The following is a 19,018-nucleotide window of genomic DNA, read 5'->3' as shown; positions in this document are numbered from 1 at the left end:
ATTATTTTTGTAGCAAAATCCTTTACATTTCAAGAACCATTCACAGAAACAGAAGAAAGGCTGAAGGATGACAGAAATTACAAATGAGACACAGAACAACTTGATTATTGTATTGGTTGATGTGTGTGCTAGCATCCATAAAGTAATTTTTAAATTTATGAATAAACCAATTTTAGGATTTTTTTTACATTTATTTATTAACATGAATGAATGTAATATTTCCCCTCAGCCCAAACTGTGATGACTAATGTGGGGTCATAGGAAGGCTAAGTTGTTGACTGTCCGACCAGTTGTGTTAGGTCATGCAAGGTTGACCTGCAAATGGTGTCATAAACTGTAAAAGGGTTTGGTAAACAGTTGTAAAGTAATTGAACCTAGGGGGTCAGATTCTTGGTGTGCAATGGGGGGGGGGGGGGTTACTTATGATATAAAATGAGCTGTTCTGAACTGTTTCTTTAGATCTGTGACAGAAGGTACAGAGTGTGTGTGTCACAGGTCTCCAGATATCTGCATCTGAATTACCCATATATACTTTGTATGAATAAAGTGTATTTTAAATTGAAGAATTTGAGGTTCAGTGATCCCTTCTTATTAATCAAGTCGGGGAGAAGAGAGATAGCATTTCCCCAACACTAAACATGAATAAGAACTGGTTTTCGGTAGTTTTCAGTTTTCATTTATTTTACCTGGTCTTCACTCAGTTTCATTTTGGATGCTGGACCTGGAGTTTGTCATTTACAGCTCTCTTCTGACCTCTATTGGCTTCTGTTAAACTCCTCTATAATCATGTTTCTTTGGATTTAGTTCCCCAGCAACTGAAATGTTGATTTATTATATAGGTAACACACCTATTAATACTAACAGGACATAATCATATTGGGAAAAAAATATGTGTATAAGAGAAATTTCCCTCACACGCTCCTTAAACATCTTCTGAAAAAAAGAAAGTGTGTGTGTGTGTGTGTGTGTGTGTGTGTGTGTGTGTGTGTGTGTGTGTGTGTGTGTTTTGTGGATTATTAACAAGAAAGTCAAATCTAACAGAATTAAGATATAAAAATAGTTTTGTGATGATGTAGAAGTGTGAGAATACGTGCATTATGGAGGCACGTGAACGCACCGCTGTAGTCTAATTGAACTACAAGTCCCTTGTCTCCCAGCTCTTCGGTCGTCAAGTCGGGTAGTGTGCTGGATTTGGTTTTGAACGTCAGACGAGCGGGAGTGTGTTACAGGACTGGATTCAGTTGGCACAGCAGTGTTGTGGTAACAGTGATATTACTTTCTTATGGGACTAGACTAATTAATGCGTCACAGTTTCTCAAATAACGAGTTTAACGGACGACCGGAGAGGTCAGGCTAACTGCTGCGTGGGTCGACAGCGGTTGACGAATGACCGACCGGAGAGGCCGAGCACAGCCACGCTCTCTCATGTTACCCGTGCTAGCTAGCTGACTAAATTGTCACATTTGTACTTCTATAACCAGCAGACGAGGGCTTTTAAGTATATGTGAACCTCGTCGCATGTTACTGAACCGACAGTTGTCAACAACGACACACGCATCACACCGTTAAGGTGCTTGCAGGTGTGTTAGCATAGCGTTAGGGGCTCGGACTCGGCTAATGCTAGCTGCCGTTTGCTGACGAGGGAAAATCCACCACAAAACAACCCTCAGTCCTGGTCACTGTGGACCGTGAAGTCAATATGTGTTAAATCCTACGGTTGTCCTCCTGTGCTGAAGGATTTAATGATTGACTTTCATGGACACACTTTCACACTGTCGCAGCTGTAATTCAGTGTACTGTTACACAGAGGAACTCCAGGATTTGTCCCCTATCCAAGCATTAGATTCAATCCTGTGTAATACAATGAGAGTTTCATGAATTCAGTCTCAACTGCACCAGATGTAAATAGTATTTTAAGGTGGATGTTTTGGTGCTTAGTTGGTAATAAGTGCTACCCGTGAGGCAGAGACAGATCTGAACCAGGATTATTACAAAGCAGGATACACAGTGAATGATGTGTTTGTCCCTCAGGTGTCCCGATGGCGACAGACATTGTTGCGCAGTTGGCCGACTCTCTGGCCCAGACTGGAGTAGAGGAAGGCGAGCTGAGCTACAAAGGCCAGGGAAGAAAGCTGAATGATGCTCAGTCTGGTGAGTGGCAGCTGTCAGTGAGGCTTGTGCTAAAACACACCTCTGGTTGGCCCAACTGTCTATTTAAGCTACTGTCACACTTCACTCTCCCATCTCTTTTTCTCAATCTATAATCCACTTAACCCTGTTCCCTCTCTTCAGCGGAGGAGATGGTGAAGGAGATCCAGGACTTTGAGGGTTTACAGGCTCTGAGGCTGGAGGGAAACACTGTAGGTGTGGAGGCTGCACAGGCCATCGCCAAGGCCCTCGAGACAAAGAGCGAGTTCAAGGTTTGAAGTGTTTACCGTTGATCTTTAGGAGCATTCTCATTTTGAATATGAACATAGTTAAAAAAGGCCATCATAATTTTCTAAATAATGAAGTGATGTCAGCAGTGATGTTTCGTCTAACCAACACTCCAAAACCGAAAGATATTCAGTTTAATTTTTTTTATTGTACAGTAGATTGAACATGATTAGGATTAGTAGCTTGTTGGTGTTTTTTGTAATGCAATATATTCAAGATAGTCTCTAGTATGACATTGACACTGTGTATTTTTAATCTCTCTCTTTCAGCGCTGTTATTGGAGTGACATGTTCACAGGTCGCCTGCGCTCTGAGATCCCACCTGCCCTGGTAACACACTCGTTCCACTGCATTACTGTCCGTGTCAAAACAAGTTTAGGCTTCCAGTCAGAAACACTTTCCATCTCCTGAATTATTACTCAGCTGTAACTCTCACCGCAGTCAGAGCTCACGTCATCTTTGTTTTGGTGTGTGGCCGTACGTATCCTGCCATTTATTTTGTCTCTTTCTCTCCTTGTGCTGTAGAATTCACTGGGTGACGCTCTGATGCTGGCTGGTGCCAGGCTGACTGTTTTAGACCTCAGTGACAACGCCTTTGGACCTGATGGGGTGAGGGGCATTGAGAAGTTGCTCAAGAGCACCGCCTGCTACACACTGCAGGAGCTACGGCTCAACAACTGTGGCATGGGCATCGGAGGGGGGAAGGTGAGACATGAGACTTTTGTCATCATTGATAGGAAGAATGACCTTCAGGAGCGTACAGGCGCTTTGCAGATCCTCTTAAATGTATTTTTGTAAATCCATTGATGTTATCAGAGTTGAACACATCTGTGCTTATGGACTCCTTAGATCCTGGCTGCCTCGTTGATCCAGTGTCACAAAAAATCCAGTGCAGACAGCGCCCCCCTCAGCCTGAAGGTGTTTGTTGCAGGGAGGAACCGACTGGAGAACGATGGAGCCACCGCCCTTGCTCAGGCTTTCCAGGTACAGGTCCTGTTGTTGTGCGACTGACTTTCAACCGTTGTATGAGATTTTACTACAGCTTGCCCTCCCGGTGCACTTTGCATAACTGATTACAAATACTGATCTCTGACCAGTTTATATGTGTGCAGCTTGTATTGTTGGACAGTTATTTGAATACTTGACCATAGTTCCTCTGAGCTGTAAGAGTCTGCCATTGTAGACTGCTGCCCTTCTTTGCCTAAAAACACTGTGTAGATTGAGTGATCTTACTTCTTCAATTCTTGTTCCCAGTTGATGGGCAGCCTGGAAGAGGTTCACATGCCCCAGAATGGCATCAATCACGCTGGTGTAACAGCCCTGGCCACAGCCATGCAGCACAACACAGGACTCCGCATCCTCAACCTCAATGACAACACCTTCACTGAGAAGGGGGCTATTGCCATGGCTCAGGTACGACGACATGTGAGATTAGTGTCACGACTGTTGGTGAATGTGATCGCAAACAATTCCATAGACTCATCAGTATTCATTTGGAGTTGCATTTTCATCCACTGGATTAATTTGAGTCTGACATCTACTCATCTTTGTCTCCACCAAATCCTGATGAATTTACGTGGAGAATAAGAATAATTTTTAAAGTCCATCACTGCAGGCTGTGAGAGAACAAACAGCACTTTTCTTCCTTCATATTGTTATTTTTCAGGTCGCCACTGTTTCCTATTGTGCACCAGGGGCTAAATATCCTTCGAGTGCTGTGGATCTTTGCATAAAGGCTCTGTTATAGGTGAAAAGTGATTAGAAACATTTTCCAGACACCTATGGGTGAATAACAAAAAGCCAGAGTAACTGCCTGTGTCCTGGAATCTCCTCAGTGCTCTTGAGACTGTGCACAGCAAACCTTCTGGCAATGGCAGGTATTGATGTGCCATCCTGGAGGAGTTGGACTGCCTGTGGGGGTTGTCTCATTGTTGCCCCTTTGGTGCACCTGTTGTTCATTTCATTAACACCAAAGCAGCTGAAACTGATTAACAACCCCCTCTGCTCCTGTGCAACCTCTGTAGGGTCCAGGTATCACCTCATGCTACCAGCAGTGACACTGATCCTAGCCAAATGCAAAGCTAGTGAAAAACAGTCAGAAAAGATAAGGAGGGAAAAAATGTCAGTGGCCTCCACCTGTAAACCCATCCTGTTTTGGAGGTTGTCTCATTGTTGCCCCTTTGGTGCACCTGTTGTTCATTTCATTAACACCAAAGCAGCTGAAACTGATTAACAACCCCCTCTGCTGCTTACCTGACCAGATCAATATCCCAGAAGTTTAACTGACTTGATGCTATACTCTGATTAAAAGGTGTTCCTTTAATTTTTTGGAGCAGCCTCTGGTTGAGGGAGTGCACAGTAATAACACAGAGGCCTTTCAGCTCCGAGATACAGACATTCCTTGGGAAAGTGTTGTATGAAATATACAGTGTGACTTAGGTGGGTGTGATTAAATGTTTGGCATTTTGTACCAATAAAATCTTCACACATGTACTGAGAGGTACTGTTGTGCCATGAAGAATGTCCTTATTTGGACTTGTAGTAAGTTTTGTATGGGTTTAAATATGCCCTGCAAGGAAGATAACCTTCAGAACTGGGTGGCATTACACAGCGTTAACTAGTATTACTCATCTCTACTCTCCTCAGTCGAGTTTCAATAAATTCTTCTGCTTAAGCATCTGGGTCTCCTGATGCCAGTGACTTTCACCTGTAAACCCATTCCTGGGGGTTGTCTCATCACTGCCCCTTTGGTGCACCTGTTGTTCATTTCATTAACACCAAAGCAGCTGAAACTGATTAACAACCCCCTCTGCTCCTTAACTAACCAGCTCAATATCTCAGAAGTTTAAATGACTCCATGCTATACTCTGATTAAGAAGTGTTCCTTTAATTTTTTTGAGCAGTGTATAATAATTCTCTGTGTCTTTCACAGGCCCTGAAACACCTCCGCAGCATCCAGGTGATAAACTTTGGAGACTGTCTGGTGCGGCCAGCAGGAGCCATAGCTATTGCAGAAACTGTATCAGAGGGACTCCCAATCCTCAAGGTGAGTGAGTGTTTTAAAACTGGCCCTAATCAAACCTGAGATGTCACTGCCTTTCAGAGCAGTCATTTGCTGGCAAAGAGCCATCGTCAGCTTGAATGTTGCAGCTCTGTGTGTGTGTGTGGACAGCCTGGATGTGACTGGGCATAAGTAGCCAGACTAAACATTACCACACACACACACGCCTCTAGGCTTCTGTAATTTCTACCCTGAATTTATTCTGAAATGTCTTTTGTTCCCTCTTTTTCTTGTCAGATTTTGACATTTTTCTTCCCTTCAAAGTAAATATTTTGTCCTGTTTAACAGGAACTCAATCTGTCATTCGGAGAAATCACAGAGGAAGCTGCTCTGGCTGTGGCACAAGCAGTAAAGGACAAAGCCCAGCTGGAGAAACTGGACCTGAATGGTACAAACCTGCAAAGAACTAACTTACTTCATTTAGAAATTCTTTCTTTTATTAAATTTGGTTCCCCTGACCACACTATATTAAATAATCTCTTTGGTTTTTAGGTAACTGTCTGGGAGATGATGGCTGCAAAGCTCTGAAAGACACTATGGAAGGCATGAACATGGGCGAACTTCTAGGATCACTCAGGTAATCATGATGAACGTCTGAGTTCCTGTGGTATATTTAATGAAGTCCATTGATCTTTTTCTGTCCTGCTGTTGGTCGTTGACACCTGGAACCTATCCCAGCTTGCATTGGGTGAAAAGCAGGACAGGATGCTGGTCAATACCCAGCATTACCCTTGATTTAGAGTCTCGCATTCAGCTGATCTGTTTGTGTTTGGACTGTGAAAGAAAACCAGAGCAAAGACAAGAGAACTCCACATAAAACCGACCGAAGATAATCAGGCCAAGCTGTCTGACAGTGAGCCTAAATAATCCAGTTTTCCAGACAGAAGGAACTGTGCCGCAAGGCAGAGTTATAGTTTTCAACAAAATTTTATCACATCATAAACTACAACTTCCCATCCTTTGTTTGTTTGCTATCACAGTATAATTGACGATATTTAACATTTTTCTTCTCCAATTCTTTCCAGGTATCACTTTTTATTATTTATTTTATTCATACTATGTTGCTGTGTAGATATTCGTGTTGTGTGTTTACTCTGTGTCTGAATTCACTGAGACTTCTTCAGAATAAAAGCTGATTTAATTCACACTGCTTTTCTCCACCACAACCTTCCCTGTGGCTTGTGTAAATCCCATCTGTACTAATTTTATTCCAGTTCTACTGTGTGCTCCAGACACACTGTGCTCCACAGTCACTTGTTCTTGAGCAATTTCATCAACCCACCACAGAACAAAATCCTCTCTAATGAGCTGTGATTTTCTTTTTTTTTTTTTTCTTCTTAAATTTGCCTCAGTGACGACGAGGGTGAGCCAGAGGATGACGACGAGGACGAAGATGAAGACGAGGATGACGACGACGAGGAAGTGGATGATGAGGAAGTGGAGGAGGAAGAGGAAGAAGAGGAGGAAGAGGAAAGCAGTGGCAACAAGGTCAGATAAATGTGTGATTATAGCCTGAGCAGTCATAACGTTGCCTAATAGACAGGTTATGTATCCAAGTCAAGTTTAAAATTACACCTAATAAAATTACACCTCTCTTTTTTTTTTTTTTTTTTTTTTTACAATTGACAATTTTTTAATTTTTTCTAGCCGTCCACCCCTGCATCGGCCCCCCGGCCACCAGACGTCTCCTCCTTCCTCAGCTTTCCGTCCCCAGACAAACTACTCAAACTGGGGGCCAAGAGGGCCCTGCTGATTGAGCAGCAGGTAAAGGTTTTCACTCACATGACTGCATTGAGCTGTTTTAGAGAGATACTTGAAGGCTAAAGCTCGGATGTTACAGTAAGGTTTGTCCCATGTGCTTGCTTGATGCAAACAAACAGGTAACGCCTTTCTGTTTGCAGGTGGACGTATCAGATGCTACAAAAACAGCTGAAGCCTTCCTCAAGATTGCATCTGTGTACAAGGAGGAGAATTATGATGTTAAGAGCGCAGTGTTGGACAGTATTGGTGAGACACTTGTAAATCACCTGACTGCTGAGGAGGAAAGCTCAAAGCATTGCATATTATTTTATGCCTTTCAAGTGTCTTGTAGTAATTTTGTGTTGAAGGATTTGCTGTGACAGATGTGAGTGTTATTGGTCTTCCTGTCTAATGCTTGTGAAGTAAGCTCCCTAAACTGTTGAACTACTCCTTTAACTGTGCATCGACAGCTCCAGTTCATCATCCCCCTCTTCCTGTTTCCTTTCACTCTCTACTTAACCGAAAATAAAATATTTTTCAGTGGCTGAACTACATTGAGGTCTACTGTTAAAGCTTAAAGTTTGCAGAGAAATGCCAGTCAGATTGTTTTACACAGTATATTTTTAAAATGTTGAGGGACTTTAGCCGTTAACAGTCTTTGCTAACAGGGCACACCTTTTCTTCTTTTTTTTTTTTTTTTTCATTTTTTGTTGACAGTGTTAAAAAGTTTGTAAGAATGTTTTTTTTTTTTTTTCTCCACCTCTCACAGACGGCCTTCTGAGGAAAGCTTTTTCCACTCCTTCCTTCCACGGCTACAGTTTTGTATCATCATTGTTAGTGCTGCTTGGACTTCTCAAGGTGTGCTTGATTTGCACCTTCATTTCTCACTTCTGTCTTTTCATTGAATTTTCCATGACTCCTCTTTCCTGACGTCTCTCATCTGTGCTTCATTTGTCCTCCTGTTCACCGTCCTCAGAGTGAAGACAAAGTGAAGCCTGTGACTGTGGTTCCCGGCCACCTCCATGCCTTGGAGCACGTTGTCCGACAAGACTACTTCCCCAAGGAGAACGTGGCTGTGCTGGAGGCCTTCATGTCCCGGTAAGGACGTGACAGAATGAGCCAAACAACAGGCAGCTCGCAGGTACAAAATACAAGGATGAGCATCCCACCTTGGGGGAATGAGGGTGTACATGAATGTGTTTGCACTCGGTGCGATTAGTGATGGTGTTGGACGCACTCTGGTGACTTCTTGCTTTTACGGTGGAATGGATTTATGAACTTCTTGTTATTTGAATATGTTTATAGTTCAACCCTTCAGTTTAAAGTGACAAATGTTGAAATTTCTGCCCCTGTCACATAAACTAAGGCAATGGCCTTATGATAATTTACCCTTTTGGTTATAATCATTAAGGTTTCAGTCCTGGTTTGATACCTGGTCATGGTATTTGTTGACCAAAGGAAAAATACCAAAATATTACCAGACTTACTGTTTGTAAACATAATAAGTTAATGGATAAAAAATATATAATTGTATTATATTTAATTATTAAATTAAATAAATTACATATTTAATTAATTGGAAGACGTGAGTATGTGTGTATGTATAGACTTGATGTGCTAACTGTTTGTCTTTATCGCTCACAGCAACAACAAGGCCCTGGAGTCATGTGGCAACGCCAGAAACAGCCTCCAGTCAGCACTGCAGAGAGTCAGGTCTGAGAGCTGAGGACTACACACACACACGGACTACACAGACACACACAGTCTGGACTTTAACTGATCACTGATGGACTTTTGGAAACTGGCACACAAGCCCAAATTTGAAGCGAACGAAGCAGAGCAGCACCTGAGAAGAACAGACTCCACTCAGACGCACTTCCCTGTGTCACCACTGTCCTTCAGCAGCAACACACCCTTTTCTGGACTTGAATGCTTTGTGTTTTGAAGTAGACTATACTCTTATGGTGTGGACTTACTGAAGTACTCTCTTCAAGAACACTCACATAACCACAGGACAGCACTGACAACTTGGTCTTGGACTGAAGCACAGATTAGACTTTGGGGCAAACTAGAAAAATTCTGACCAGGATTGATCTGGACTCAATGCATCAGCAGTTGTACATTTTCTATTTCATATCTAACTTTACTATTCTGTTTTTTTATATATATATCAAATGTTTATTAAATTCAAAAAATATGATCCAACAACATTATTATAAATATTCTAAAAATAAGACTGTAAAGTACAATAAAACAATCAAAATTAAAAGGGATGAAATAGGTTTAAATGTATTTTCTGCCTTTAATGAGGCACAAGGTGCAGATTTTTGGATTTGTGTTGCAAAATAAAGCTGATTGGAGTGTTGGATATCTTTCACAGTCATTTTATTATTATTTTTACTTAATTACAAAAATAAAGATAAGCTTTGCATAGATTGTGAGATCATCAGGGAGTCAAAGAAGTAAATAGCCCTGTAGCATAAAGCAAGAATAATCAGTTAATCTCTTAAGTCAACCAATTCATTCCAGTTGCTTTTCCCCAGTGTTTCAGCCTCTGACTGGACAGAAAATGTAAAGCCAAGGTGTTAATTTGCAGTGAGGGGGCACAGGGATCAGGGGTCACTGCAAAAGAATTTACCAAAGCCTTGTTTGTTAGCCTGCGGGAACCCAGACTAACTGCTGGACACACTCGGAGTGACATTTTTAAAAAGTCACCGGCAAGTAACTGAAGCCTAAACTGGCAGATTCACATATAATCCATCTTTAATTCACCGACCAAACTGTGACAGTGTGATATTCTGCTTGAAGGTAAGCTTTTATTTATATATCTATTTATTTATTTTACTTTCTCTCTTTCATGAAATGAATGACTTTTCACCATCATTCTTCTAACATGTATTCCACTGGCACAGATGCCTTTCTTCTCTGCTGCGATCTTCATGATGATTTTAGCCCTAAATTTACCCGTGGAAGCAGGAAAATGTCCCCGGGTGTGCAGCTGTGATGCCGCCAAACTCACAGTCGCCTGCGTTGGCAAGAACCTAACGGAGGTTCCCCCGACTATAGATGAGGTGAGGAATTCAAATATAAAGTGTAGCCTCCTTTTTACCTCACACAGCTGTTTGAGGGAGGAACGTTGAAAGCTGTGGAGAGTTTCGAATATTTCTTTCATTTAAATCTATATACATCCAGAAGGAAGTAGGTAAATAACCTTAACCTTTTAAGATGTCTTACATGCCAGTTGTACTGCTCAAGGGCTCAACAGCAGTAGTTAATGATTTGTTCTTGTAAGCTGCATGAATGTACGTACCGTTATCAGACACATGTGCTTCCACTCAGGGGCTTCTTTCTGAGTTCAGTCTTGTCCTTTAACTATGCATCACAGATATGTCCTCCATTCAGTTGTATCTTGCTCACAGATTACCGTGAAGCTCGACCTGAGGAATAACAACCTGCAGGTGCTGCCCAGGGGGGCGTTTGTGCTCACGCCCTACCTCACCCACCTCAACCTGCAGCGCTGCAACATCATCAAGGTGAAGGAGGGCGCTTTCCGGACCCTGGGCCGTGTGGTCTCCCTAAACCTGGCCTACAATAAAATTGATGTCCTTTACCAGGTGAGAGGAGAAAGCAAAACTACAACACTGGAGAGACTAAGTTGATGTTTTAGTCAAAAACACTTTTTAGAGGTATCAGTTTGTCTCATTTTCTCTTTCTCTCCCTGTCTCTGTGCCTTACCTTGGACCTGACTCATGCAGGAGTCCTTTGACGGCCTCTCCTCCCTGAAGGAGCTGCATCTGGACCATAACCGTGTGGAGGAGATCCAGCCTGGAGCCTTCACACAGCTCGGCGTCCTTAACATGCTGGCCCTCACCCACAATCAGCTGGTTTACATCCCCAACATGGCCTTCCAGGTTCTTAGACTTGTGGTTATGGATTTATTTATTTTATTTTTATTTTATTTATTTATTTTTTTGTAAGTATTCACAAACAGACACTGATACAAATGCAAGGAGTTGCCACATACCCACACTCTGCACACATGCTCCACAGTTAATCATTATGCAGATCAACATGATCCCACAATGCTCTGACTCCTCTTCCAGGGCCTGCACAACATCAAGTGGCTTCGTCTTAGCCATAACTCCCTGAACAACTTGGCTCCTGAGGCGTTCACTGGCCTGTTCACCCTCAGCCGCCTCAGCCTGGACCACAATGAGCTCCAGTTCTTCCCCACTCAGACCATGACCAGGTGGGACAATTTGAAGTATTCTTATCATTATCACATTATTTTAATATTCTCATGGAATAGCTTAATACGTCCTATCAGTGTTACCATAGAAACAAATGCAGATGGGCCCAAAACACAGTGTAACCAGGGGAAAAGTATTGTTGACAAATAAACCTAATTGTCTGAAAATTGCAATCTGTCCACTCTGTCTACACAAAACTTATCACACGTCTGAGAAGAGGGATCCCTCATTCAAGTTCTTTCCTTATCAAAACAGGGGTCTAAGGACAGAGGGTGTTGCATGTTGTACAGATAGTAAAGCCCTCTCAGGCAACTTTGTGATTTTATAGTGTGTAAATAAAACTGACTCTGACTTGAATCAGTGCAACATAATATTTATTAAATTAAAAATGATCATCATCCTAACCCGCAAGGAGGGAAAGATTACCAATTTCCTCCTCTAAACTCCGTGTTACATGTTGTCTGAAAAGAAAGTTAATTTAGGTCTTTTCATGGGATTTGTCGACAATAACACAAACTGAGAATTACCACTAAGTTCATCCTTATAAGGCTCCTATTTTTTCATATTTATTCATTTACCCCAAATTAATTGCCACTGTGAACCTTCAGCCTTTGGGCCCCTAAGGATCTGAGGCCCCTGGGGACAGATGCCTACTTTGCCCATTTGATAATCCAGCCTTCATGTCCTTTATAAAAACACACAATCTTAGATTACTGTAATTTTTAGTATAAAGTTGTACTGTAAAGTAACAGAGAACTTGAAAACTCTTAGAGCTGCTTCCTTTGAGACACAGGAGAAGAAAGAAATGGTACCTGGATGGTAATATCCAGCAGCAGTAAATTTAGAGATTAGAGATCAGATTATACATCTGATTCAAGTTTCTACTTCTGCTCTTTTCTGTAAAGACTCAGTGAGGTCACGCGCCTGGACCTGAGCCACAACCCCATGACCTACCTTGGGGAGGAATCCGTTTCCATGGCAAAGCTTACACACCTCTACCTGGACCACATGTCCCTTCAGGACCTGTCAGACCAGGCTTTGGCTCATGTCCCCCTCCTCTCTCACTTGGACCTCAGCCACAATCAGCTTCGTTACCTGGAGCCCCTCTCAGGTCCCAAGGAGCTGGCCAGCCTCAACCTGTCTGGTACAACTGTGTTCAGACATTTTGTTTTTCATCGACACAAATTTAGACATGCAGTGCTGAGGGCTAAAGGTTTCATTACATCCTTAATATGTATAACATCTTTAATACATCCTGATCATCATTAATTTTCTTGAAGGCAATCCAATTTACTGCAACTGCTACATGCGGCCCCTGAGGGAGTGGACGAGGGCTGGGAGCGTGAAGCTGCTGGGAGCCTGTGCTGGACCTCCTCACCTCTCAGATGAGCTGCTACAGGCGGTGGCTCCTCTGGATCTGCGCTGCCGCAGCAGGGGGGAGATGCTGAAGGATGAGTTTGAGGAGGACAGTGAGAGCACAGGAAGCTCGCCACCCACTGCCAAGCCCACGCAGAAAGTCAAGTGTCCAGTGAACTGTGACTGTGATGTAAGTGGTGGTGTTTTTTTTTTTTCACATTCGTGGGGCAGTTTTTGTGTACTGCATTAAGGAGTAGTCCTGCTTTTTAAAAAAAAAAAAAAAAAAAAAAAAATGGGCATCAGAAGGGAACTGTTATTTCAGGTTCCTAAAAATCATATAAAAAAAGCAACATAAGTTACTACTGGACTGTCAACATTGTTGGATGCCAAAGGTACAGAGAAAGCTATGTTGTTTTTATAATAGGTGTTAAAACACAGGTGTAAACCAGTTACCTTATTTATTGGCAGAGTAGAAAGTATATTTACTCAAGTACTTAAGTATTTTTTGATACTTTTCCATTACTTTTCCTGGGGAAGTGTTTTTCTTTTCACCCCACTATGTTTAGTGACTAACAGACAACTTGCTGCCCCCAAGTGGCCAAAATATCTATTTAAAGTTTAAGTAAAACATTTTAATATTTTGTCCACGGCTGTTAATGAATCCCGCTTTGACATGTTGTTATAATATACCATTCCGATTTGACCCTCCCCAGGTTGAAGCTCAGCATGCCACATGTGAGGGTCGGGGTCACACCAAGGTCCCGCGAGGTTTCCCCATCAAGACGCAGCTGCTTGACCTCCGCAGCAACCACTTCCACTACCTTCCTGCCAACAGCTTCCCAGGCACCAGCCAAGTTGTTTCGCTTCACCTGGAGCTCTGCAAAATCCATGAAATTGAAGGCGGAGCCTTTCGGGGGATGAAAAACCTGTTTTATTTGTATCTTTCTGACAATGACCTCACATCCTTGGACCCTGGAGCCTTTGCTGGAATCCCCGAGCTCACCTACCTTCACCTGGAAGGGAACCGGCTGGCACAGTTCCCTGGAACAGGTCTGTGGTTAATCAAAACAAGTCCGTCTGGCTGTGTGTGTGAATAAAAGTCACAGGAATTGACATGGTACATATGTATGTATTAAACCCAGATATTTTCTGTCTCTTTGTGTCTCTCTGCTAGCTCTGGCAGTCTTACCAAGTCTGTTTGTGTTACACCTGGAGCGAAATTCCATCTCCAAACTAGAGCCCGCTGGTTTGCTGTCCTCAGTAACCCCTAAACTGAGGGAACTATACTTGACCAATAACACCATTACTTCTATTGCCAAGGGTGCTCTGGACTCAGCTTTCCTAGGAACTCTTCACCTGGATTCAAATCAGCTGAAAGAGGTGCCGACCCCTGCTCTGTCCGAGGCCCATAACCTGGAGGAGCTCAGCCTGTCTCACAATTCAATCCGCTGGGTGGGGCCGAACGCATTCCAGCCCGTATCCCAACGTCTGAAGAGGCTTTACATGGATCAGATGGGCACAGAGAAGGTACGAGAATCCATAACAGCACCTCCCAAGTGTTCTTTGCACCAAGTTTATGTTTTCTCCTGCATTGTTCCTCTCTCTGCCTCTCCGGAATGTGTATACACTTTCTTTACTTCTTTTTAGTTTTTTAAAATCTATTATGTTATTATTAACAGGACCAATACTTGATGTAACAATAACATGTAGAAAAATGTGGAGGCTGAAACTGTGATTTCACCAATAAGTTGCTAAAATTACTTTAAGGAGTGAACTTCCTCCAGAAAAGGGTCAAGGCGGCATAGTTGCATTGTAGCAGTCACGTCTATGGTGGGGAGCTACAGTATTTCTGACTGCAAAGAATTAAGTATTGTATTAATATTGCTCACTACACTGAGGCCATATCATGGATATGGCCTCAAAAAGCAGGACCCGTTGCTGATCAGATCTTTTTTTTTGTACCACCATCCAGATGTCCAGGGATGCACTGGCGGGGCTGGGCCCAGGGCTGAAGGCTCTGACTGTGAGAGGAAACCAGCTGGAGCAGCTACCTGAGCTGAGCCCACTCACTGGTCTGGAGGTGGTCGACCTGCAGGACAACCCCCTGTTGTGTGACTGTGCTCTGCTGCCCTTACGCCGGTCAGTGCCAAGTTTCACTGGAATTTGGGGTTTGCAAATCATTTGGCAAAGAAAGCTCACCAGACATAATTATTTTGGAAATAACCCCAGCTGTTATTAGTGAATGAATTTAAGTGTAATTAAGTATTTTTAATATTAAGGCAGCAGAGTGGTACAGCTGGTAGAGATCCACATGCACCTGAATCACTAGTGCCTAAGTGTTCAGTAAAACATTCAGACTCAGATTAACTGTTATTAAAAGCTACATTTGTCACAATAATTATGTGATATTCTGTTTCCCTCTGTCTCTTTGTACCTGTGTCTCAGGTGGATGGAGAATGTGAGTTTGGAGGTGATTGCCACCTGTGGCCACCCTCAAGAGCTCAGGGGTCAGAAGGTCAGGGATGTCCAGGTCTTTGTGTCATGCCCAGAAAGCAGCTCTCCTCCACATCAGGAGGTCGTTGTGGAACCCAGAACCTCAAAAGTGAAGAAACCCAAACCCAGCCTCTCGAAAGCCCCAGGAGTCAAAGCTAGACCTGGAAAGCCCAAAGCTAAACTGCCCAAACCAACCAAGAGCCAGCCTCAGAGGAAACCCACGGCACCAAAAGTGGCAAAGAGCAAGAAGACACTGTAACAAGTGAACATGGCAAATTGAATAGAGTCGGTTTCCTTTTTCTTCAGTTTAGCCCTGGTATTGTGATAATGAGTGTGTTATTTCAGTGAAGTGTGAAGATGATTTATTTGTTTTTAATTAAAGCTCTTGAGATGACATCTGAATTTACATGCATCCTTTGATATCTGAGCATAATACACACACTGCAAAGGAAAAAGAAAAGGGTAAAGAAAGACCCAACCTCAGTACGTAAGCAATTTCCTTGCCAATCCTGAAGGATTGGATACATGTTACAGCAATAGGATTCAAGTCCCATTGATCATTGAGTTCAGACTGTCAAGGTCGTCTAAAAAAAACTACAAAAAATGATGAATAAAAAATTAAGTGTGAATTTTATAACATACATGTGAATAAACGGTGATTTCTGGTTAATTTGGTGTTTTGTGCATGAGGAGGCTTGTGTGCATTGAGTTCCGCCTTTTCTACTCCACAGTTGAAACGTGACTATTTGGCCTGAATGTTTTACAAAACGTGTATTAAATCACGTATGAATCTTCACCATGACCATGTAAATAATACTACAATATAAATATATAATTCGGATGTTTAAATATCGGTTCCATGGTGTAATGGTTAGCACTCTGGACTCTGAATCCAGCGATCCGAGTTCAAATCTCGGTGGAACCTGATATTTTGCGCTCCTTTCCTTGACGGAAATGACAAACGTAGCAGTTCTTTTAAACAACATAGCATAATTAACTAATCTGCAGAATAACCATATAATGACAGATATCTACAATCCGCGATTAACACGCTAATACCCCTACGGAAATTGCTGGGCTTCTTCCGGGTAACTTCTTCGTCACACCAAACTTGTCCATTCAAGATGGCAGCAGCTATGGATGTAGATACGCCGAGCGGCACAAATAGCGGAGCGAGCAAGAAGCGATTTGAAGTAAAGAAGGTATGGCTGAGTCAGTCTATTTTGAGGTGTAAATACTTTGTATAATCTGTCAGCAGCGCCAAATGAGCGTTAACGCAGCTCACTTCCACTAACTAGCTACCTGCCGCTTAGCATGCTAACGCTAACTCAGTGTACTAGCGTTAGATGCTAACATAGCCTTCCTCACACTGGGCATGAATTTGCACTTCTCCTTTCGGGGGCAAGCTAAAATTCTGATTTAAAAAAACTCCATGCTGATGGGATGAAGCTCACCAACCACGGTGTAACCAACAAAAAAGAGAATCTATCTCAACGTTAACGTTTAACCTTAATTAATGTAGTCTGATAATACCATAGCTCTTAACCGCTACGAGCTAAGTTAGCTTAGCTAAACTGTATTTCTCGACACTGATAGCCTCTAAGAGTAAACCGGTAACGCAAGTTACAAAATGTTTATGATTCGCTCTGAATATTAAAAATAAGAATAATAGAACCTGGCTATAGGCGCAACCCAGAACAAGGCAAGATTGAACTTTGTGTTTACTTTACTGCAACAAAAAGTTCCAAATGATTATTAAAGCGTTTTGAGAGCCTCACATTAAAAAAACAGGTTTATGTAACGCAGTAATATCAGTTTGAATAATATTACAATAATAAAGTAATGTTATTAGTATTGGGACGTGTCTGAGGTGGATAAATTGTGATGAATTTTATGCATTAGAATTTAATCTTATAATGCAATTCTTTTAATCCAACTTCAAAATATCAATGTATATTTAAACTCCTTGTCCTAGTGAAATACCTTTTGCGTGCTTCATTATTTCCATATTACCCTTTTTGATGTTGTTTTTACAAATGTTCTTTTACAGAGATTTGTGTAAATACCCTCTGAAAGCACCAATAGTCATTATAGCACATACAGAGTGTCAGGATGTGTGAAATTTTTTTTTTCGTTTCTGATTTCTCACCAGTGGAATGCTGTGGCACTGTGGGCCTGGGACATTGTGGTGGATAACTGTGCTATCTGTCGGAACCACATCATGGATCTCTGTGAGTTTTCATTCACACAGTTTTGGAGTCAACACTGACTCCTCTGACACATATTTGGACTGTGAATAATGAATATGGAACTGCATGTCAACAGAAATGTTGAGCTTTAACAAGTTGTTAGGCTCTATGTGGCATTCATCAGACCAGTGAGCCAGATTTGTAAAATTGCATCTATTGACGCATTTCTCCTTCACCCATCAGGTATAGAGTGCCAGGCCAACCAAGCCTCTGCAACCTCTGAGGAGTGTACTGTTGCCTGGGGTGTCTGCAATGTGAGTTCACATCTGCCTCTAACATATGTCTAACGCTAATTTTAAAGATGAGAAATCAGCATCTTCTTCTCACCTGATTAGGGGCTTTAAAACACTAAAGCATCTTTCATTACATTTTACAAGTGAATGCAACTTTCTGATTCATCATCCCAAGTCATGGCACAGAGTCTACAAAGCATTGTGCACCATTTGACATATCAACAGCCTTGGTAGAACTAAAACTGTAGGGGATTTTGAAGTCTCAGTGAATATTAAAATTTCTGTAAATCTCCTAAAAAAATGCTAGATCTTTGTGAAGTGACCTGTGTTTTCTCCTTTCCCAGCACGCCTTCCATTTCCACTGTATTTCTCGCTGGCTGAAAACCAGACAGGTGTGCCCTCTGGACAACAGGGAGTGGGAGTTTCAGAAGTGAGTATCATTACTTGGAGATTCAAGTGTAACTCTTGAAAGTGTAGTACGGATGTATGACTCTTACATAACATGTGGTGGATTATTGTAACAGTGGACTGGTTGCTCATTCATTGCCTCAGACAGTGAAAAGTTGTGGACGTTTGTTGGAATGAACAGCTGTATTGACAACATGTCCTCTCCCTCTCTTTCTCTCTTTGTCATATTTTCACAGATATGGACACTAGCTGTATTGTTGTTAACCCCTTTCTTGGGTTCTACAAGCATCACCATTACTTCTCTATTTCTTCCCAAATCCTACTTGTTATTTTATGCCCATGTCTTTGTTTTGGTATGTTGTAAGTACAGAAATAAACATGAATGTTGTCACAAAACTGGAGCTTGGTTTGCTTATGCGGGTAGTAGGAAGTTCAGTGTGCTGGTTTAATCTTTGTGAACATGAGAGAGGCACTGATTTACAGCTGCTGGAGATGCTGTGGTTCAACATTTGGTTTGGTTGTGTGCAAAGACCCCCCTTCATGACAAAAAAGCTGTCGTCAGTGAGAGAAATTCAGGTGTGACACAGTGAATCAGGCCTCCAGGAAAGCCGGGACCAACCACGTATTACAGAGCAGTAATCCTCTGGCTGAAAGACAAATGCACTGGGCGGATTAAGAGGCCTGGTGACCCACTGTCCCTCTGGGCCTGGTGCAGTAGGATAACTACTGCACCTGTAAGGACTCACATATTCAGTTCAAGTTTAAAAACAAATACTGTTATGATCCATGAATT

At 42.2% G+C, this 19,018-nt stretch overlaps 3 protein-coding genes and 1 non-coding gene across 5 annotated transcripts; all 4 read left to right on the top strand.

Moving 5' to 3' along the window:
* The first annotated feature begins 1,167 nt into the window (after positions 1-1,167).
* On the top strand, positions 1,168-9,611 carry rangap1a (RAN GTPase activating protein 1a). Of its 2 annotated transcripts, none has more exons than XM_041063558.1 (16): positions 1,168-1,260; positions 2,032-2,151; positions 2,293-2,420; positions 2,706-2,765; positions 2,961-3,140; positions 3,285-3,419; positions 3,690-3,848; positions 5,368-5,481; positions 5,785-5,884; positions 5,989-6,073; positions 6,849-6,984; positions 7,144-7,260; positions 7,398-7,503; positions 8,006-8,094; positions 8,213-8,334; positions 8,881-9,611. In XM_041063558.1, exons 2-16 carry the CDS (start codon positions 2,040-2,042, stop codon positions 8,960-8,962), a joined length of 1,725 nt encoding a protein of 574 aa, XP_040919492.1. In that variant the 5' UTR covers positions 1,168-1,260; positions 2,032-2,039; the 3' UTR covers positions 8,963-9,611. The 2 variants fall into 2 exon arrangements, with proteins under 2 accessions (XP_040919492.1, XP_040919493.1); XM_041063559.1 differs by having other exon boundaries at positions 8,213-8,377.
* A 537-nt stretch (positions 9,612-10,148) lies between these two features.
* On the top strand, positions 10,149-15,983 carry chadla (chondroadherin-like a). The gene is made up of 10 exons (XM_041062965.1): positions 10,149-10,307; positions 10,656-10,850; positions 10,992-11,147; positions 11,340-11,485; positions 12,392-12,630; positions 12,767-13,032; positions 13,556-13,892; positions 14,017-14,369; positions 14,815-14,981; positions 15,288-15,983. The coding sequence occupies exons 1-10, from the start codon at positions 10,149-10,151 to the stop codon at positions 15,592-15,594; spliced, it is 2,325 nt and encodes a 774-aa protein (XP_040918899.1). The 3' UTR covers positions 15,595-15,983.
* A 205-nt stretch (positions 15,984-16,188) lies between these two features.
* On the top strand, positions 16,189-16,260 carry trnaq-cug. Its single transcript has one exon. It is a non-coding gene; the product is annotated as a tRNA-Gln (tRNA).
* A 121-nt stretch (positions 16,261-16,381) lies between these two features.
* Positions 16,382-18,621, top strand: rbx1 (ring-box 1, E3 ubiquitin protein ligase). Its single transcript, XM_041062897.1, has 5 exons — positions 16,382-16,537; positions 17,488-17,566; positions 17,768-17,838; positions 18,162-18,247; positions 18,462-18,621. Exons 1-5 carry the CDS (start codon positions 16,460-16,462, stop codon positions 18,472-18,474), a joined length of 327 nt encoding a protein of 108 aa, XP_040918831.1. The 5' UTR covers positions 16,382-16,459; the 3' UTR covers positions 18,475-18,621.
* Positions 18,622-19,018: the final 397 nt, after the last annotated feature.

Source organism: Toxotes jaculatrix, chromosome 18 (assembly GCF_017976425.1).
Source record: "Toxotes jaculatrix isolate fToxJac2 chromosome 18, fToxJac2.pri, whole genome shotgun sequence".
In the NCBI taxonomy this organism is placed as follows: Eukaryota; Metazoa; Chordata; class Actinopteri; family Toxotidae; genus Toxotes; species Toxotes jaculatrix.
Note: the sequence above shows the minus strand (reverse complement) of the source record. Positions and strands in the feature narration are given on the sequence as shown.